Source organism: Myripristis murdjan, chromosome 17 (genome assembly GCF_902150065.1).
Source record: "Myripristis murdjan chromosome 17, fMyrMur1.1, whole genome shotgun sequence".
NCBI classification, from domain to species: Eukaryota; Metazoa; Chordata; class Actinopteri; order Holocentriformes; family Holocentridae; genus Myripristis; species Myripristis murdjan.
This window is the reverse complement of record NC_043996.1, coordinates 8,297,573-8,316,983: the sequence shown is the minus strand read 5'-3', so window position 1 is coordinate 8,316,983 and position 19,411 is coordinate 8,297,573. Positions and strand designations below refer to the sequence as shown.

Genomic DNA, 19,411 nt, shown 5'->3' with positions numbered 1-19,411 from the left:
CCTTTGGGGATTTTTACTTTTGCAGTGACATGCGTCTTTTTTTTTTTTGTCACTATTGGTGTCTTTTCTGTTGACTTTAGGATTATACTAATTGCTTTGCTGATATATCAAGGCCAGTATAGGTTTCTTATAAAACTTTGTGTGGTCCGACCATTGTCTTCTGCCCCCAGTATGGTAGATATGACTGAGTTTGTGTGATTACATATGTATTTTATTAGGCTATTAATCAGTACTACAGTGGTTGACTGTGAAGAGCCCTTTACTTGAACTGACTCTAATGTGACATTGCATCCCCACACATTAAAATGTTTTATTTATTTATTATTTATTATTGCTGTTGTGTTATCTGGGGTTTTGGTTGAGAGTTTTAGTGTCCCATGGTGTGGAAAGAGATCAGTATTTGGCATGCACATGCAACTTTGGTACAAAAACTATTGACTTTCATCAGTTGAACCTAGTTGACATTAAGCTAAGTAAAGCTAAAATTCATTCTGATTTCAATGAAATAATAGCCTATTGACATAAGCAATAAGCCGCAGTCAAACTGGGCAACTGCCTGTATGTAGTGTGGTAATTTCCACTATGGCAGTTAAACTCCTAGTCGTTAGGAGGCGCTACTTCTCAGGCGGGAGGCAACATTGAAGCACCTGGGTAATCGAGGAAACTTAAGACAGATTCCTCTCTGTTGCTAACTAGCTAAGCGAAGCTAGCCGGCTAATCTCTTGGACAACGCAGTTGGGATTATTTTCTTATCCATTTCAAATGTCTTGTCATTTTGGACTTTGTAAAACAGAGTTTTAAACAGACCGTCAGTGACTGAAGCGAGGCGGGCACCAGCGGGCTAACACGAAATACGCTGGACGTTTGGACGCTGTTGCTTTCTCTCAGGATGCTAGCATACAAGCTAGCCAGCTAGCCAGACAGCCTGCTAAAGTAGTCAAATAGCAGCACAGTCCGGATGCTTTGAACGGCAGTGCGGCGGATTTTGAGGACTTTCTTGGACCAGGGGTTGAATTATGTCAAGCAACCGGCCACAGCAAAGCGCCGGTGGGGCGAGTTCAGTGCCCAGCACAAGTAGCAGTAGCACTGCAAGCACCAACGGTGGCAGTGGGAGCAACGCCACTGGCAACGGGAACAGCTCTGGAAATGTTGTGCCCTCTCGGACACTGGCAGCAGCCGGAGAGGGCAGCTTGTCGGTGCCAGCCTTGGCCGCTGTGCAGTCGTCCAGGGGCGGGTTTGCCTCGCTGAGCAGACCCTCTGCGTCCTCCTCAGCCACCAGCAGAAAGAGGTCCCTCCACCAAGCACCCCTCTACAACGGCCTCTTGAATTCCTACGAGGATAAAAGCAACGATTTTGTCTGGTTAGTTTTCCCTAGCATGCCTGTGGAAGACTGTGCTGCTGACTAAATGCTGTTCATCACTGTGCGTTGTGGCATAAGGCTAATGTTAGTCAACTGTAGCACTATGAAAGCTGGATGTTGACTTGCAATTAACATGGTTTTATATCCCCCTCCTCTAGTCCCATTTGCTTCGAAATGATAGAGGAGGCACATATGACCAAGTGTGGGCACAGTTTTTGGTAAGTGCTGCTTGCCAGTGTTAACTGTTTTGAAGGTGATTTCCAGCATTGTTTTGCAATTAAACCACTTGTAACCTTCAAATTTACTAACTTTTTTTTTTTTCAGTAGTTGGGGTCAATTTGAACCTAGCAATTTAAACCTCTAGAAAATGATAATAATAATAATTGTTTCTCAAGTGTCATAAGGGAAAAACTACTACCTGACTATGTGTTAGGTAGTTTGTGTGTTGACAACTTATATAATCCTATAAATAACACATAATCTCTCTCTGCCATACATCACAGTTATTGTGGGAATCATGTTTTTCCTTCTGAAATGTTACATGAACTGGACCAGGTCTCGCACCACTACAGGTGTGGTTATGTTTGGTTAGGGCCCTAAAGCAGACAGGGTTTTTTTGAAGGTTAAAGTTCCTCAGTGTCATCCAAAACATCTAAAGCAAATTTGTGTAAAATTTTGATAGCTCCTATATATTTTATACAGCTAAAAAAAATAAAAATCTGGAGTCAAACAGACCCCAGAGAAACACAGATGTAAACAAAATGTGTCCAGACATTGAAGACATATCTTCATGTTAATTTTATGTTTACCCACTTGTCCCCATTAACAGTATGGATATGGACAAAACAAAATCTCACAATATCTTTGACCAAACGCCTCTATTGGTGTTGTGATGATATTGTAGGGATGACTGTTGGTGCTTTTGTAAGATACTTAAACACAAGAGATTTTTTGCCGAACAGTCATCAGCAACATGGATATGATGACCAACAAGGTAGAGACAAATAATAGAACAGCAGTCCAACAGTCTAATAAGTTCAGAAAATTGTATTTCTTTACTGCAGTGCAGCCTTTAAAACCAGGAAAAGACATCACTTATGCCGTATTGCAATATTATAATATCTGAAATCCCAGACAATATCTAGCTCCTATCATGATTCCAAGAAGACATTAATACGTCACCCAGTACTGTTGTCTGCATCACTCACCGGTCTGCTTACGGGTCATACATTCAGGGACAGCTATGTCACCTTTTCAGCTTTATGCCAGTTTTTTTCAGCAGCTAATGTAACTCCTCAAAAAGCCTACCTCTCTGCTCCACTTCAGCTTAAGTGATCAGCTGTGTGCAGTGTATTATTATGTGCTGTGTATTATTCTTTACTTTCCTTTGCAATCTTATCAGCCACTTGTGTTTGATGATTTGGTTTGAAAATCTTGCATAAATATTCCAGAAAGCCAGATATGAGGAGTATATGAAAAGGCCTGGTTGGCATGTTTGTGCGTAGGCTGGTTGATAAACAAATACAGCGTTGATGCATGCCTTGAATTAAGCCATATCAAAAGGGTGCAAGGAGATTCTAACACATTTCTGCGTGGTGTTATTTGCAGAATCATTTCAGCACTCACCCAGCAACTTGATCACTCCTAACTTATATGTTGCAGTGCTGTCATTTTTCTAGTGCAGTAGCAGATGTGCTGTTGGCTAGAATAGTTTTTCAGTTTTTCCATTCAGTACCATTTTCTTGGGGAAAAAACTGACATTTCTGGCATTAACATGACTCTGTTGTCCCTCCCTACAGCTTCAAGTGCATCCGTCAGAGTCTGGAGGACAGCAACAGATGTCCCAAGTGTAACTATATTATCGACAATGTGGATCAGCTCTACCCAAACTTTCTTGGTAGGTCCAAGGTCTTTCCATTTAGAAGGTTGAATTGATTTGCAGCAGCCTGATACGATGGACCCCAAGGGTTTAGAATGCAGCGACCTTGCCGTCTAGCTCAGTTTCCATTTATTGCTTTATTTCTTTGTTGCTTCGTCTTCCCTTGATTACTGAAAAACAACAGTTCTGAAAGGTAATTGCTGTCACAGCACTGGTCATGGGATCTGATGTCATTTGCCATACTTGTCTGATATTGTGGTGCACAGACACTGTACTAACAGGTCAGCAATAAAGATGATAAAACAAACACTCATCCTAGTTAATTTGCGCTAAATGCATCTCAAGTAGGTGCATTGGATGAAATACTTTAACACTGCTTGGCAGTGAGACAAGCATGTCTTTTAAAGGTAATCCCTATTATATTATCTGTGCTGTGACCTGCTTTACTTACCTTACTTTAGTTGTAGACTAAACAGTTGTTTAAACATGTTTAAACAACGCATAAGTAAGTATAAACTCATCATACATCATACATCAGAGACGTCCTTGTATAAAAGATGTTTTATTAAGTCATTTGGTTCCAGAGGATATACAGTGCCATGAAAAATATTTGCCCCCTTTTTACTATTATGGCATATTTTTGACTCTTAAGTGTTTCTCCAACAAAAGTCTAATATTAGATAAAGAGAATCAGGGTGAACAAAACAAGCGCATAATGTAAACTTATTTCACATAGATAATTTTTTTTTTTTTAAAAAAGACTGTCCCTTTACGCTTAGTAACATCTTGTAGTTCATGAACAGTTTTTCAAGGAGTAATAAATCTGTTTCTTCTCAACCATTCTGACACCGGCATGCTTGTTTGTTTTGGATCATTGTCTTGCTGCATGACTCAACTGCTTTTCAGCTGACAGAGGGATGACCTGACATTCTCCTTTAGAATAAGTGTCTGATACAGAGCAGAATTGATGATTCCATCAATGATGGCATTTCTTCCAGGCCTGAGGCAGCAAAGCATCCCGAAACCATCACACAAGCAAAACCACAGTAGACTCTTGGTTTGAGGCTCTTACTGTGGAATGCTCTGTTTCCTTTTCACCAGTCATAACAGGGCCCATGTCATCTAAGTTTAGTCTCATCCATCCATAGAATATTTCTTTTGGAGGTTTTGGGGATCATTAAGGTACTTGTTGGCAAACTTGAGAAGAGCTCTCAAGTTCTTCTTAGGGAGCTATTGTCTCTGTTTTCCACGGCTGTTAACATACGTGAATGTACAACACATGATCACTGGCAAAACCCCTTTGCACCAGTAGTGCCATTGTTTTCTTATGGAGAGATGTGACACCAGATTTCAAAGCGGCACTGCCTTGGATGTCAGACACCGCTTAGAGTTTTCACCTTGCTACTGCATTTAAAGACCATTAGCATAAAGTTCAAACCTTTCATGGACTTCAGTGTGTGTCCAGTCAGGTTACAGAATTACGTTATGTTCAAAGACCTGAAAGATAGCGGAAGGGTGAAGAAATTACCCTAGAGATCAATAAAGTGCAATCTTAAACTATCTGCTGTGTGTGTTTCCGGGGTTGTACAGTACAACAGTATGTCTACAACAGGAAAGAAAACATGTAGTTTTTTTAATAGCAGAACAGTAGCAAAGATCATTTGATTTTCCGACCTTCTTGATATGATTGTGTCTGTTCTAATGTACTGGCAAGCTTCCTTTCATCTTGCCCTGCCCGGCTCATCGTGTGCTGATATTTACAGAGGTTGCAGTCTCTTACTCTGACAATGTTTCTATCACACTTTACTTACTAAGCTCTTCCCTTCTATTGTTTGCTTCCTCCCCCACCCACCTCGTGTTGTGTTTCAGTGAATGAACTGATCCTCAAACAGAAACAGAGGTCAGAGGAGAAGAGACTAAAACTGGACCATCCTGTGAGTACAACAATGGACATTTGCCTAGTTTCTGTAGTCACCGTTTCTCCCAAAGTCTGTGACAACTGTCTGATTCTTACTGTCACTCTATTGGGAAAGTGTGTTTTATGACTCGTGTCTCCCACCCCTAGAATGGATCCAGGTGGCAGCTTTTTCAGGACGTGATGAGTCCAGACCAGGACAACTTGGACCTGGCTAACGTCAACCTGATGCTAGAGCTCCTGGTGCAGAGAAAGAAGCAGCTAGAGGCGGTAAGTAAGAATTCAAGTGTAAGGAAGTAATCACACAAATTATATTGGAAGAGTTTACTTTATTGCTTATAAACAGAAGTCATCTCATACTACTCACTAGCAGATTACGCTCTCATTGCAGACAAACACCACTACAGTTTGCTTTGAAACGGACTGAGAACCACATTTCCAGGCATCTTGGTGTGACTATTTGGTACCACCCAAGTTGGAATGACCTTCCCTTATTGTTACTATTAACAGGGCCTCACATCAGGAAATGTTAGAGGGTTCCACAATCAGACAGGCATCAAAAGTGCCACCAGTATTGATATTGAAATTTTGCTGTTGGAGGGACAAGATGAGTGTGATGACTTGATAAATTAAGTGTGTCAACTAGCTTATTTCTATCATTTACCTTTTCCAAACAAGTCATGTGAACATGGAGAGGCAGCAGAACGTCTGTGTTCTACAAAGATTTCACATTATGGACTATAAATAGTTATCTTACTCAGGCATGCACATTCCACGGCTTCACTTGTAATAGTTAGATTATGGACCATGTCTGTCTGTCCACTAAGGAATCCCAAGCAGCGCAGAGGCAGATCCTCATGGAGTTCCTGAAAGAAGCCAGGAGGAACAAGAGAGAGGTACCTTGCTGTTTTTGTCTTGCTGTTAGACCTACATTGAGCTTTATTTCCTTAAACATGGTGATCCCTTGAAGTCTCCCTTTTTAAAAAAAATTCTGATATGCTGTTTTTTTCTTGCCTTATGAAAGCTGATATTCAGCATGTATGTGCATATCCTGCCAGATATAGGTACTACACATAACCTTTTTTGCCCTGCCACTGCATGTGCCTTACACATGGTCTGCATACAAATCTACTGATCTTTATTTTGTTTGTGTCCTCTCATCATCAGCAACTAGAGCAGCTACAGAAAGAGCTCAGCTTTCTTGAAGAGGACATCAAGCGTGTTGAGGTAAAATAACAGCACCTCTCTCTACCCTTTTAAGTAGACTGAAGATTTATGAGCAAAACCACTTTCACATTTACTCATGGTTGTGACACATTTTCTGCCATTCTTAGACTTGAGACAGCTTCAGTGTTCTAGTTGCAGCTTTTGTTTTCAACAGCTGACAGTCACACATTTCCAGTGTGAAGGTTTGGCGGGAGCCGGGAGGACAAGATTTTAACAATTTGACAGCACAGTCATATGTTAAGATGCTGCTAGGACATGTGGACTTTGATCGAATATTTTGTCAAAACTTGGACTTTGATATCCGCAATCCCTTTTCTTGTTTCCTGTCTCTGTTTTCAGAAATTATGCACTGTATGATCACCTTCAGGATGTTATCTGTCTTGTGGAATTCAAATATCAGTTACTTCCCTGTAGAATTTACCAGAACTGGTTTTAAAGCAAATGTTTGTTTGTTTGTTTGTTTTGTTTTCCTTCTTCCTAGGAGATGAGCGGGCTGTACTCGCCATTGATGGAGGCAGAGTGCACAGTGCCTAATGTTGAGGCTCCCTCACCGGCACCCAGGTACGTCGGATCTCTCTGTACAGCAGAACTGGCAAAAGAAATGCCCAAAAACATATACTTCAAATTTAATAATAAAATGATTTGTTTGTTTGTTTGTTTTTGAGTAGCAGTAGTAGTATTATTGACCCACCAGAGTACAGCCAGCCTCCAGGGTTTGGAACGGCCCAGGTAAGTCAGGTAATCACAGATATGACCTTCACACTTTATCACATTTATCATCATTATATCATCTGTTTTTTTGGCCTTTCCTTGTTTTTCCCCGTTTCATTATTTTCTTGCCCTGTTTGAAATCACATCTCTCGTTTTTAGCGGTCATCTTATTGGCTTTGAGTCACTGACAGTGACTTAAATGCAAATAAAAGTTATATACATGGAGGCCTTCAGTTTTTGCACCATTTGCTCCCTGCTTACTTTATAAAAATGGGAGAAAAAGTTCCTGTACTTTTTTTTGGTAACAGAATTTGATAATTTGACATTTACTACTGTGGAATCACTAATATCAGACATCTATCTATCTACACGTATAGATATAGATAGATAGATGAGGGATTTGATTTGTGAGGGGCGGTTTAGCTGAGCTCCATGCATGAATAGACATACTTAGAGATTGTTTTATGTTATAAATTGGAAATATCTTTGCCAGGGCAAGAGACAGACATGGTACAACAGCACCCTTGCATCAAGGAGGAAGAGGCTGACTGCTCACTTTGAGGATCTGGAGCAGTGCTACTTCTCCAACAAAATGTCCCGCATCACAGGTACTATGCGGCGGTCTATATTTACAATAATCATACTACTGTCTCAAAATGAATGTATGAATGAATATTAACGTTATAGTGCTACATTATAGCGAAGTGAAATTTCCACTCACCTTTAGCATAAAGTACACAGTTAGTTTGGCTTTTAACTTCCCTCTCGCTCCTCGCAACCCCCCCTTTGGACTTATCCTTGTAAGCGGTATTTTAATGGTGTGTGTGTGGTGTATTGTGTTCAGAGGAAGGCAGGAACCTGAACCAGCTGGATGACTTTATGGAGTGTCTGTCCAAGTTCACCCGCTACAACTCTGTTCGGCCGATGGCCACCCTCTCCTACGCCAGCGACCTCTATAACGGCTCCAGTATTGTTTCCAGGTATGCAGTCAGACCTGAATACCACACATCAGCCCGTCATGAAAGAAGAAGGCAGAGCTCTCATATCAATTTTCTGGCCTGCATCAGTCTTAAAGGCTCAGTAGTGAGTGTGTCTAGTCCAATAGTGTGATAAACCTATACAGAAGAAGAAATTAATGGGCATTTAACTTTGTATTAAATAGATGCTGTTCTATTAAGAACGTGCATGATTTGTACAAAAGTATTTTGTCATGTGCTGGGGAAATGATTCTCTGACACAATGGTTTTCAAAGGGCAGTCTGGGAACCCCCATGGGTCTTTGAGGGGCTTCCAGGGGATCTTCAGCAAAATGAGGAATAGTTTAATTTCTCTGTAATTTGATTACAGTGAGATTACCGGAACATGAGGGGAGAAATACTTGCCAAAATCAGAAAACATACAAGAAAATTGCCAGACAATTAACAACAACAAAAACAACATGGCATAGTTAAATGCCAGATGAGTGATGCTTGATCGACATCAGATTGTTGGGTTTAGACACCTTTCACAAGCATTTAATACTTAACAGAAACAAAAATATCTCTTGGGTAAAATGGGTAACTGTAGGGCATGGGTTACTATAGGGCAGAATCACTTCAAATGGGGGTCTGTGGCTTATTGAAATTCAACTTTGTGAGTCTAGAAGATGAAAAAGTTAGAAAACCTATACTCTATTACAGTGATCCTCACTATATTTTCATGAGAGCCACACTGGCAGGACAAAGTCGACAGGAGAGCCGCTTTTGCTACAAAACACCAAAAGCAACAGTTATGATTAAGTCAAGATGCGCATTGGCATCTTACATTAAAGCTACTTTTTTTTTTTTTTTTTTTTTTTTTTTTTTTTTTTTTTAAAAAACATCGAACCAACTTCATTCCAAGTCAGTGCTATCTTAGTGATCAATAAAACTGTCAGTCAAATAGAAAGTCAGGCAAAAAAATTTCATTTCAATAGTTAATAATTGATGAAACTGAGCTCTCTCTGCTTTTACTGCTACAAACCATGGCAACAAAAACAAAAATGTTTCACATAATAACACAAAGCAGGTAGTGCATATATATTAATGTGGGGGACGTGTGGATATATGTTAGTGTGTGTGTGTGCGCGCGCGCGCACCTGTGTGTGCATGTAGTTTCTGCCTCTGTGTTTCAAAGTTTTTTCCTTATTAGTGGATATGGAGGCTAGGCATCCTGATCTTTCTTACAGCAGCTGCTTGTTCACGCGACACGCGTGTTCGTGTCCCGCTACAGCAGACAGGTAGGACAGGTACGCGACGTCAAACAGAAGAGCGGCTGTCGGCTAGACCTACAGGTCCGGGAGCGACGGTGATGTCACCTGCTGGTCTCAATCTATGTCAGATGTCAAACCGCAGCAAAAGCTCCATTGCGTTTAAGGTTGAGAAATGCCTGGGAAAATGTAGCTTCTGTGGACGCTACCGCGCTATTTGATCAGTAAAATAGTTTCACTACTTAAAAGCTGTTTGATTTGGAAATCAGCGATGCTATGAAATCAGCGATGCTATGACCACGCTACTGACAAATGTAAACTAGTAACGTTGCTACTTGTAACGTTGCTACTGCCCAACACTGTTTGAATATATATATTTTTTTTTTGTGAATTATGTGTATTGGCTGCATTACCATATAAATCACTGGCTGCCATGCAAGCCACCAGTTAAAGCTTGGCGAGTCGCATGCGGCTCGCGAGCTGCACAATGAGTAACACTGCTCTAATACATATTCTAAAATACCGTGGTGGAGGATTTAATGTAGATATATTTTGATAACATTGGCTACTTTATACCCAACAAATGTATCTCTGTACGTCTAAAATCTTGGTCTATCCACTCACTGTGAGTGTGTTCCCACCTCTGTGTTTCAGTATTGAGTTTGACCGTGACTGTGACTACTTTGCCATTGCTGGCGTAACTAAGAAGATCAAAGTGTTTGAGTACGGCACAGTGATCCAGGATGCGGTGGACATCCACTACCCTGTCAATGAAATGACCTGCAACTCCAAAATCAGGTACAGGACACACTCTGGTGTGACATCTTTCCGTACTTACTGACCGTCCCGCAATGCAGTGGGCACAGCATTTCTGATCACATTCTAAAATCTGTTAAAAGGTATTTGGACACTATGATATTGTTTAAGGTTGAGCCAACTTCTACATTTGTAGGACACATGTTGTGCACAAATTTTACAACCTTGATATCATTGAACAATAACGTTATTTACTCGTATTCCATTTTGATTTACAAGCCTACTACTATGTTGTGTGGGCCTGCATAAAAACTGTATAGTAATGAAACAGGTTTATGAATACTACTGGTCTTCGCCCTGGGAATTTTGACCATTGAATTCAGACATCTCTGTGCACTTCTTAGTCAGTATTCTCAGCGGCAAAGAACTTAACATTACTGCTGGAGAAAATGCGAAATAAAAATTTGCGTCGTAATCTACTTTTCCCATCATCTAAAACTGTGATGTGTTTAGCCAACTGTTTTATAAGTAATGATTTTATTATGATTAAAAACATTTTTAGCAGGACAACCTTAACTTGAAACATAACTTAAAACTCAAGCAGTAACAGATATGTGATAAAACTAGAATTATCCCTCTAAGCGCCACAGCTGCAAATAATTGGAGGAAACACTGAAAACGCTTTTGGTTTTCTATAAATAAGATTTGTTCTGCCTTGCAAAGCTAGTCATCAGGTCATTTCCTAATTTATTGTTAAGTGAAATCAAACTCATTTATTTTCAAACGCTGTTTTCAGTGTTCACATGTTAAAAAGTACTTGGGGGAGGATAGACAGCCTTCAAACAACAAATTCTATGGAAATAATGAATGAAACATTTTTTTAAAATGTGGGGCATGACGCATTGGAAGTCTGAAGTGAATGGACCCCACCTTGTTTATTTTAGCTGTATCAGCTGGAGCAGCTACCACAAGAACCTTCTGGCCAGCAGTGACTACGAGGGTACGGTCATCCTGTGGGATGGATTCACTGGCCAGAGGTCGAAAGTCTACCAGGTATGATGCTGTGGACCCAGAGCATGGCTTTTACACCACTAAAATTAGGAGCTGATTGCTGGTGCTCAATGGGAATTATAGGCAGAAACTAACTGTTAAGTCTGTGGCATTAAAGCCCTTTGTCATATGACCTTCTAAGATACATACTGCTGTCTTTTCAGGAGCATGAAAAACGGTGTTGGAGTGTTGACTTCAATTTGATGGATCCAAAGCTTTTAGCTTCCGGTTCTGATGATGCCAAAGGTAACATGGAAATGCTGGCTTTGAAATGTTGCAGATTTCCAGATCCTTGTCAATAATTTTGTTTTATTCATGTAGGCAAAATTATCTTTGTATTTATTTATTTATTTATTTATTTATTTATTTTAAGTGAGCATAAGTTCTCAAACATAAACATTATTAGATCATTTTTGAAGGTAGAATGAGTAGCATTTGTCATTGAGGTTTGCAAACACAACATTTGAATTTGGCCCCTCCTTTCTGGTTAAGCTAACCGCCAGCATCTCCCTGTCCAGCACAAAACAGGCCAACACGGCGGCACTCTTCATCCTGGGCGCTCAGATTTCCTCACATTGTGGAACGAGCCTTGTCTGCTTGGCGTTTCGTCTCACTAGATTTTCTTTTTCCACATCTGCGATATTCGTAGCTTCCTGTTGGATGCAGTGCTGTCGATCTGGCACTGTGTGCTGTTATTGGCTGGGAGCTACACACCCACTGCCCTAGAGTCCCCATCCCAGCAAAATAAGACAATACAGGCAGAGGGCAGGGTCTCTGCGCATACACACACCATCACACACTTGTAGTGGGTCATAAGTGATAATTGAAATAGATTATTTTTGTGTCTGTACATTTTTTTTTTGCAATGAAAATCCTACTCATTCTGCCTTTTAAGTGTACAGCATGAGTTGCTCACATGGCATGTATCAGGTAAAGGAGGTTGGTAATCTGGTGGGTATACAAATGCACAGAAATGTAATTTTTCTTGATACACTGGTTGCATTTCTTTTGGAAATCATGATTCGTCATGTTTTTAGGGTTTTAAGTCATAGAGCTGTTTTAGGTTTTAAGCCCTTTTTTCTTTCCACTTACCCTTATTTTTTTCCCCAGATCACATGCCTTGATATGTGTTTGTTTTTCAGTGAAGTTATGGTCGACAAACCTTGACAACTCGGTGGCGAGCATTGAGGCCAAGGCTAATGTGTGCTGTGTTAAATTCAGTCCAACCTCCAGGTATCATCTGGCCTTCGGCTGTGCAGGTAAGGCCAAAATCATTTTCAAGTGGCCAATTTATCAGGTATCTCTCGTCTTTGCCCTCATTTTACAAATGGTTGTGAACAAATATTTCCTTAGAAATTTTATAGACAAACCTGTGACTGATGCAAACATGTAATGAGTGTATAAGTACAGAAGAGACTTTAAATTTTTAAGCCTGTTTTGTGGTGGAGCTATTCTAGTTCCTCTTATATTATGAGAATAAGTTATCAGTGTTTTGACAAATCAGTACTACAGGGTTTGAGGCCAGGGGGATATTTCAGGAAACAGGTTTACTGACTAGACAGACTGACTTGAGTTTGTCAAACCAGAGTTTGTCAAACCAGAGTTAAGGGAAACCTAAGATTTTCAGTTATCAGATAGTCAGTGGCACAAGTTAGGCAAATCCCCTGCACTGTTATACATTTAGCAACCCCCCCTCCTCCAACACATTATCTTTTATGCATGCACGCCCACCATATCCGTGTGCAAAAGGCTGTCCATGGCATTTGATGATGTTGCTTTCAATATCCAGTTTGTGGCCAAATTTCTGTCCACACACAACTGAGATATGATCTCAGTGTGACTAAGATCTGTACCTGAGGTAATGTGAGCTGGCGTGATAGTATGCACCAGGTCAAATTGAAAGACTGGTTGAACCACAGTGTTTTTCAAAGGTGGTAAATAACAAAACAGTTTCCTTTGCTAACTGGCCGCCAGTCATGATAAATGAACTTTAGAGGGTTATTTGATTGAATTTCTGTTCTTTCCTCCCTTATTTTTGCACACCTTAATCAGAGTACACCAAAATATATGTGCATTTGGCCACACATGCAGTTTTCAGCAGTGCTGTTTTTCTTTAATTTCTTTGATTTTTGCTTGAACTACTGCACAAATGACATTTTTGCATGTTGTTTAGCACATTTGCCTGATGTAAATGTCTGATATGGATCACATATAAACGAGTGCGGACAGTCAAGGGAAAAAGAAGAAAATTGTAAATGAGCATTAAGGCTTGTAATGTGATCATAGCCAAAATGTCCCACTAGAATTTAGTCAGCTCACCCAACTGGCTCTCTCCAGAATCGTAGGTGAAGGACAGTTGAATGTTTTTCTCCAGCAACACTCATCATAATGTGTCAGTTTCGTTCTGATCCAAGGGCGGTGCACTTGCTAACACCACTGCCTACAGCGCTCCAGTGTGCTGTATTTTTCAACTGTTTTTCCTTGTAGTCCTACTAAATGTCCTCTCTGGTTACACCAACGCTGATGGTCCAGCCAGGCTTCAAAAAAAATTTCATGTGTTGCTTTCCCTAAGGAAAAATAAAAAATATATTATTAAGCTATTTTGCAGACAAATAGTTCTTTGGGTAGCTAACATTGGCGGAGCACAGCCCAAGAGTTGCAGCACAGACTGCTGGCGTCATCCAGCGGCTGAAGTGCCCTGGCTTGTTTACCCCATCTCCACTGTCGCCAGGTTCACTGGGCTGGGGAAAGGAAACCACCTTGACCTTGGAGCTGTTGGTTGAAATGTTTGCAGGAAGGCTCAGACATTAAGGGTTGAAGCCAGCTGGCATCAGGTCTCTAATATTTAAAAGCACAACTGGTGGGAAAACACAGTTTGTTAGAAACGCACATTTTACCACGAATGTCAACAATGAAATTACCTCCAGTGGCTATAAGATATAACTGACATTCAACACTGAGCTTTACTGTAAATATTTTTCAGTGTGTCTGTAGTCAAGTAGCGAACTGTAAAGGACATCAAGTTGAGCTGTCTTGTATACCCCTCTGCTGCCCCAAACATCATTGGTTGTACCACTTGGCCATGCCTCCAGTCTGAATAAATAAATTTATCTGGTGCTGTATTCTTCTGTTTTGCTCACAGACCACTGTGTCCACTACTATGATCTACGCAACACTAAGCAGCCAATTATGGTATTCAAAGGCCATAGAAAAGCTGTCTCCTACGCCAAGTTTGTCAACGGAGAGGAAATTGTATCTGCGTAAGTCACCTCAGGCTCAATTAGAACAGCAATTTTATATAATAATCTTTTTGATGTGCCCAAAATGTTTGTGAAATCCAGAGTACTGCGGTCTATGTCAAGAATAAGATGTTCTCCTTCGGTTTAAAGTGTTTGCTCATACCATGTGCATTTATTTCCCATGAAGAATCCTGTTACAATAATGATTGTCTTCCCTCGATTGCTGCCTGCTCATTGTATTGCCCCCAAACTATCCCTTTTAGTCTAAATAGAAGAATATAAAGGCTTACACATTTTTAACATGACTATTTCACTTTTGAAGGACATTTTCACTTCATAACACCTAGGAGTTAGGAGCAGTCAGCCTCCCAACAGTAGCTTCCCTGGCAATCTGCCATCAGCACTGGCATCCAGACTCTCCAGCCGTAAATAGCTACACTTGAAAACAGACAAAATTACTCCATGATTCTGCACGACCCTGGACTCAGAATGAAATATTACCTGGGTCTTTTTGTCCTAGCTGTCAGTGTTGAGTCTCATAAATCTGAGTGAAGTGGAATAGTAGCTCCCACAGCTATTCGTACGTTCTGTTGTCTATTCATTCATTAATTCCTTTAGAAGGATATAGGCTACTAAATGTTCTACCAAAGTGAAATGGAATGCGAATTGATCAGTTGAATTTAAATTATTATTTTAAATGTTTTGATTTGATATGTATGCACCCTTCATGTGCCAGTTCGACAGACAGTCAGCTCAAGCTGTGGAACGTCAACAAACCCCACTGCCTTCGCTCCTTCAAGGGTCACATCAACGAGAAGAACTTTGTCGGCCTGGCATCCAACGGAGACTATGTGGCGTGTGGTAAGCATCAACTCATGTCATTGAATCTGCAATGCACTATTTCCTCTAGATGCTTTTTCACCACCAGTTAACACCATTACATATGGAAACAAATCCTGACCACTCAAGGAGAAAACTGAAAACGGACATCTTTTTGGTGAAATTAGTTGGTTTTCCTCATTGATTTTATGCTCATTTATTCTCACATGTAGTAATACCAGCTCTCTGTACACATACAAATACCAGCATCCTCAAATCATCAGGGCTATATTCCAAATATAAATTAGGCCCCTTCTACTATTTAAAAAATATAAAGCCTTACATAATTCCCTTCATCTGCACTTCCTCATAACTGAAATGGATTGAGTATTTATGTATAAGTTTTGTTTTTAAAACAACAACAACAACAAAAAAACACAATCCATTTTGTGTGTGTGTGTGTGTGTGTGTGTGTGTACAGGTAGTGAGAACAATTCGCTGTACCTTTACTACAAGGGCCTTTCCAAGACACTGTTGACGTTCAAGTTTGACACAGTGAAGAGCGTCCTGGACAAGGACAAGAAGGAAGACGACACCAATGAGTTTGTCAGCGCTGTCTGCTGGAGGGCCTTGCCTGATGGGGTGAGCTTTATCTCACATTAATATTTATATACTGTAGTTATATAATATTGTATGTTAATACTTTAAGGAATACTCAAAGTCAGGGTTCCCACTGCTCTCTGTGTTTACTAAAGAGGGGAGATGTTAAAATAACACACACCATCTTGTCAAAAGGGAAAAGTGTCTCGTCAACCCCGCAAGCCAACACAAATAATATTCTGTTGCATGTAGTGCTATCTCCCCTGTGTTATATTGTGCTGTGAGAAATTCAGACAGGCTTTTATATCCAACTTGAAGAAACTTAAGAGGAAAAAAAAAAAGTTTCATAATGGAGTCCATATTTCACATCATACCACTGGAGATTTTTGTCAGACGAAGGGTTTTATTTCCTTACTAGGAATTAAATATTCATGGAGTAACATGCACTACAGTAAATCATGTTTGTCTTTTTATTTTTGGTACTTTGTCTTTCAGGAGTCAAATGTACTGATTGCAGCAAACAGTCAAGGAACAATCAAGGTTTGTGCTTTGAATCGTTAACATTTAGTTTGACTATAAGCCACATGCGTAGGTTGCTTTTGGAAGCATCAAATATAGCCGTAGAGAGTGGTGAAGGCACTGTATTTAGATTCAAGTCATGCTACAGTATTCCATACAATTTATGTTACTATACACAGAGACTACAATAGTATTTAAGCATTTTACTTCAATTTTACTTTTATTGGATACATGTACGGAGGTTTTTGAATCAATCAAACACAAGATTTTCATGGTACTTTTCTTACAATATAATACTTCATCACTTCTAACTAGACATAGATAAAGATATAGAGATGGATAGATAGATACACATGCATTTGTTTGTATATCAACCGACATATACACTGATATTGATATATCTGTGATAAGCCAGTATTGGTCAACAATATGGGCCAGCAGATTGATGGTTGACCTCTACTTGTACCTCTAACAGCAATTTAGCAGCTATGTACATAATTCTTTTACAAAATATGACCTTTTCTAGTCTATAATTGTTGTTTTGTTTGAGCTCTTTGGAGACACAATGACTGATGTCAGGGTATGAGCAGATTCTTAAAAACAGACTGAGAGTCCTCAGGGCCTTACGAAATATTAAACTGTGATTAATAGAACTGTTAGAAATAAAATTTTTCACCACGCAGTGACAGGTTTTTTGGACTGCATGTCCAGTCGTAGATACAGAACAGGGCTTGTGGAACAGTATGCAAAACTGCTTTACTAAACAAAATGCATGCATTCTTTAACAATTTCCAGTTGTCTGTTTTCTCTTATACTGACCAAAATCTTGATTAAGAACATTTAGTTGGAAATATGCTGTTATCCACAGATTTGTTTGCTTGGTTCTTTTCATTAGTCTTAATTTCACTTCCAAGTAGCATCATAAGCTCTTAAAATGCCCTAAATTTAATTTGTGAAACCTGTAGACACCTTAAGCAATGCAAATGCAGCTGAACTGTTTGCATGTTGGAGCAAAGGCTGTACCCCTCATGCAGTTTAGAGCACAAAAAGAAGATGATAATCCTCACAGCTTCCACATTTATCTTTTCTCTCCGCACAGGTACTTGAGCTCGTCTGAAGGCCCGTCAGGTCTCCAGAGTGTGTGCAGAACCTCAGCCTCTGTTTGTTTGGTGGAGAAACAGTCTGATGCTGTGAGAGCCCAGGCTGCCCGCTGGACTAGTAGCATCACCGGCGGCAGTTTTAAAGGAAGCCCGACGCTGAGATAAAATAAACCGAAGCCGTCTGATTTTAATGAGCTACAAATGGACTTGTGGACAGCAAAAAGACTTGGACCAGTGCATCAGTACAATAGGAGCAGATGTACTGTCAGCTCACAGTAAAACAAACAAAACAAGGACCTAGTCTTGGCACAAAGTGGAAGAAAGACTATTGAAAGCATTTTTTGTTTCTTTTGAATAAAGTTATATCAATAGAGCACCTCTTTATGATTTTAGGTCAAATCAAAACGTGTACCTTTTTATCAAGTTACTGCTTTCAAGGGTACATCCAGCCAAAAGCTACTAGTATGTCGCATTATCCTTTTTAAAGGCCAAAGCACAAAACAAAATGAAATGCAAAAATGTCTTCATGTAAAGCTTCTTAAGCCCCCACCCCCCCCATAATTGTCCGTCAAAATCCTCTGTGTTTTTGTTGTTTTCGTTTTACTTCTCACGTTTAGTCTTTGTGTTTTCCAGATTGGCAGAAACCAGTTATAATAAAGAAGACTTGAATTTTATTCTGTCAATCAGGTCGTCAGTTCATTTCCTGGCTTGTTGTCTAGAATGTAAGATAATGTAAGGATACTGGAAATCGGTGCACAAGAAAGACCAACAAATCATTGGACTGCTGAGACATTTCACTCTGTGCCGATATTTCTGTCACTATTGGAACAAAATAAGGTTCATCGTGTCTGTCTGTAATCACACAAATTCTCATGTAATCTAAAGATCAATCTACACGGCCACACCGACTGGGACTCCACTTATGTGATCTGAGCTTTTTGTTGCTGTTTTAAATGAGGACAAACTACAAGAAACCAGATTGATTTCTGATCAGGTAGCAAATGACTTGTCACATAGGTTAGAAACATCGGAGGTGAGCTGAGCTGCAGTGTAACTTCAGGCAAACTGTTAATGTTTCCTATGAAGTGGCAATGCACGTTGGCAACGCTGACACATCAAGTCAGAATGGAGAGAATTTGCTAGAGACCGCCAAGACCTACCTATTTTATGATAAATGACAGAGGTGTTTTGTATTTGTATACCTGAATAAATTATTTGAAAATAAATGTGTTTGATTTTTGTTAAAATGTCTTATTTTTAGAACATAGGTTAAGTATGTGTTAAAATGTTTTTCCTTGAAACTTGAAACTGTTACTGTTGCACTTCCATTAGCCTTTTCACAGTTAATGGGCGTACCAGTGTGTGTCCTGCCTTGTTTATCTTGTTTATCACAGTGAGGCAAATTTACAGCAGCCTGTAAAAAATGTTTGGCTCTCACAGCAGCCTAGACAGCAGATGGCCACTAGGTGTCGCCCTTACAACATGACACTCTGGAAGTTATGCAAAGCGAGATATTGTTTTGTATTTTTCAGTGATTTGTCTTTAATTTTTGTTTTCCATTCTGTTTAGTTTCCAGAGTGGGTTTGCTCGTTTCAGTTAAATGTTTAATTATTTAAAAATGCTTAGTTTTTAGTTTAGTTTCAGTATAGGGGTATTTGTCAGGGGTCAGATTTAAGAAGTTCTGAGTAGGTCTTCCAATCCAAAGCCACACTTTGTGAAGGCAGCTAACAGTCTCAACAAAAACAGCGCCTCCTCATGTTGCTGTGTTCACAAATTTGACTAAACACTAAAACTAAAGACGTCTTCCGTATAATTGTATTTTATTTTAGTCTAGTTTTTATTTTTATTACAGCTCACTAGGCTGTTTTTTCACACCTAGTTTTAGTTTTTAGTTTAGTTTTACTTAACTATAATTAGCCGAATCCACATCCCTCAATAGGATGATAATGTTTCTATAAACCTACAACGACAACAAACAATAGCATCAACAATAATGATGATGAGGAGGAG

General features: G+C 39.8%; 1 protein-coding gene across 2 annotated transcripts; it reads left to right on the top strand.

The window, feature by feature from the left end:
- Window positions 1-660: 660 nt before the first annotated feature.
- Window positions 661-18,627, top strand: cop1 (COP1 E3 ubiquitin ligase). 2 transcript variants are annotated; one of them, XM_030073616.1, is made up of 20 exons: window positions 661-1,360; window positions 1,519-1,578; window positions 3,160-3,257; window positions 5,109-5,173; window positions 5,305-5,424; window positions 5,982-6,050; window positions 6,322-6,381; window positions 6,863-6,942; window positions 7,050-7,110; window positions 7,586-7,700; window positions 7,937-8,072; window positions 9,973-10,116; window positions 11,019-11,127; window positions 11,289-11,370; window positions 12,267-12,383; window positions 14,267-14,384; window positions 15,100-15,224; window positions 15,664-15,824; window positions 16,278-16,322; window positions 17,401-18,627. In XM_030073616.1, the coding sequence occupies exons 1-20, from the start codon at window positions 1,017-1,019 to the stop codon at window positions 17,416-17,418; spliced, it is 2,127 nt and encodes a 708-aa protein (XP_029929476.1). In that variant the 5' UTR covers window positions 661-1,016; the 3' UTR covers window positions 17,419-18,627. The 2 variants fall into 2 exon arrangements, with proteins under 2 accessions (XP_029929476.1, XP_029929474.1); XM_030073614.1 differs by having other exon boundaries at window positions 7,050-7,119.
- Window positions 18,628-19,411: the final 784 nt, after the last annotated feature.

What these genes read in the sequence shown, in the direction of transcription:
- cop1 (XM_030073614.1), top strand. Translation starts at nt 1,017, where the DNA reads ATGTCAAGCAACCGGCCACAGCAAAGCGCCGGTGGGGCGAGTTCAGTG. An exon ending in GAAAGAAGCAGCTAGAGGCG is followed by an intron (nt 5,425 to 5,981) that starts GTAAGTAAGAAT and finishes CTGTCCACTAAG; the next exon opens with GAATCCCAAGCAGCGCAGAG. An exon ending in CAAAATGTCCCGCATCACAG is followed by an intron (nt 7,701 to 7,936) that starts GTACTATGCGGC and finishes TATTGTGTTCAG; the next exon opens with AGGAAGGCAGGAACCTGAAC.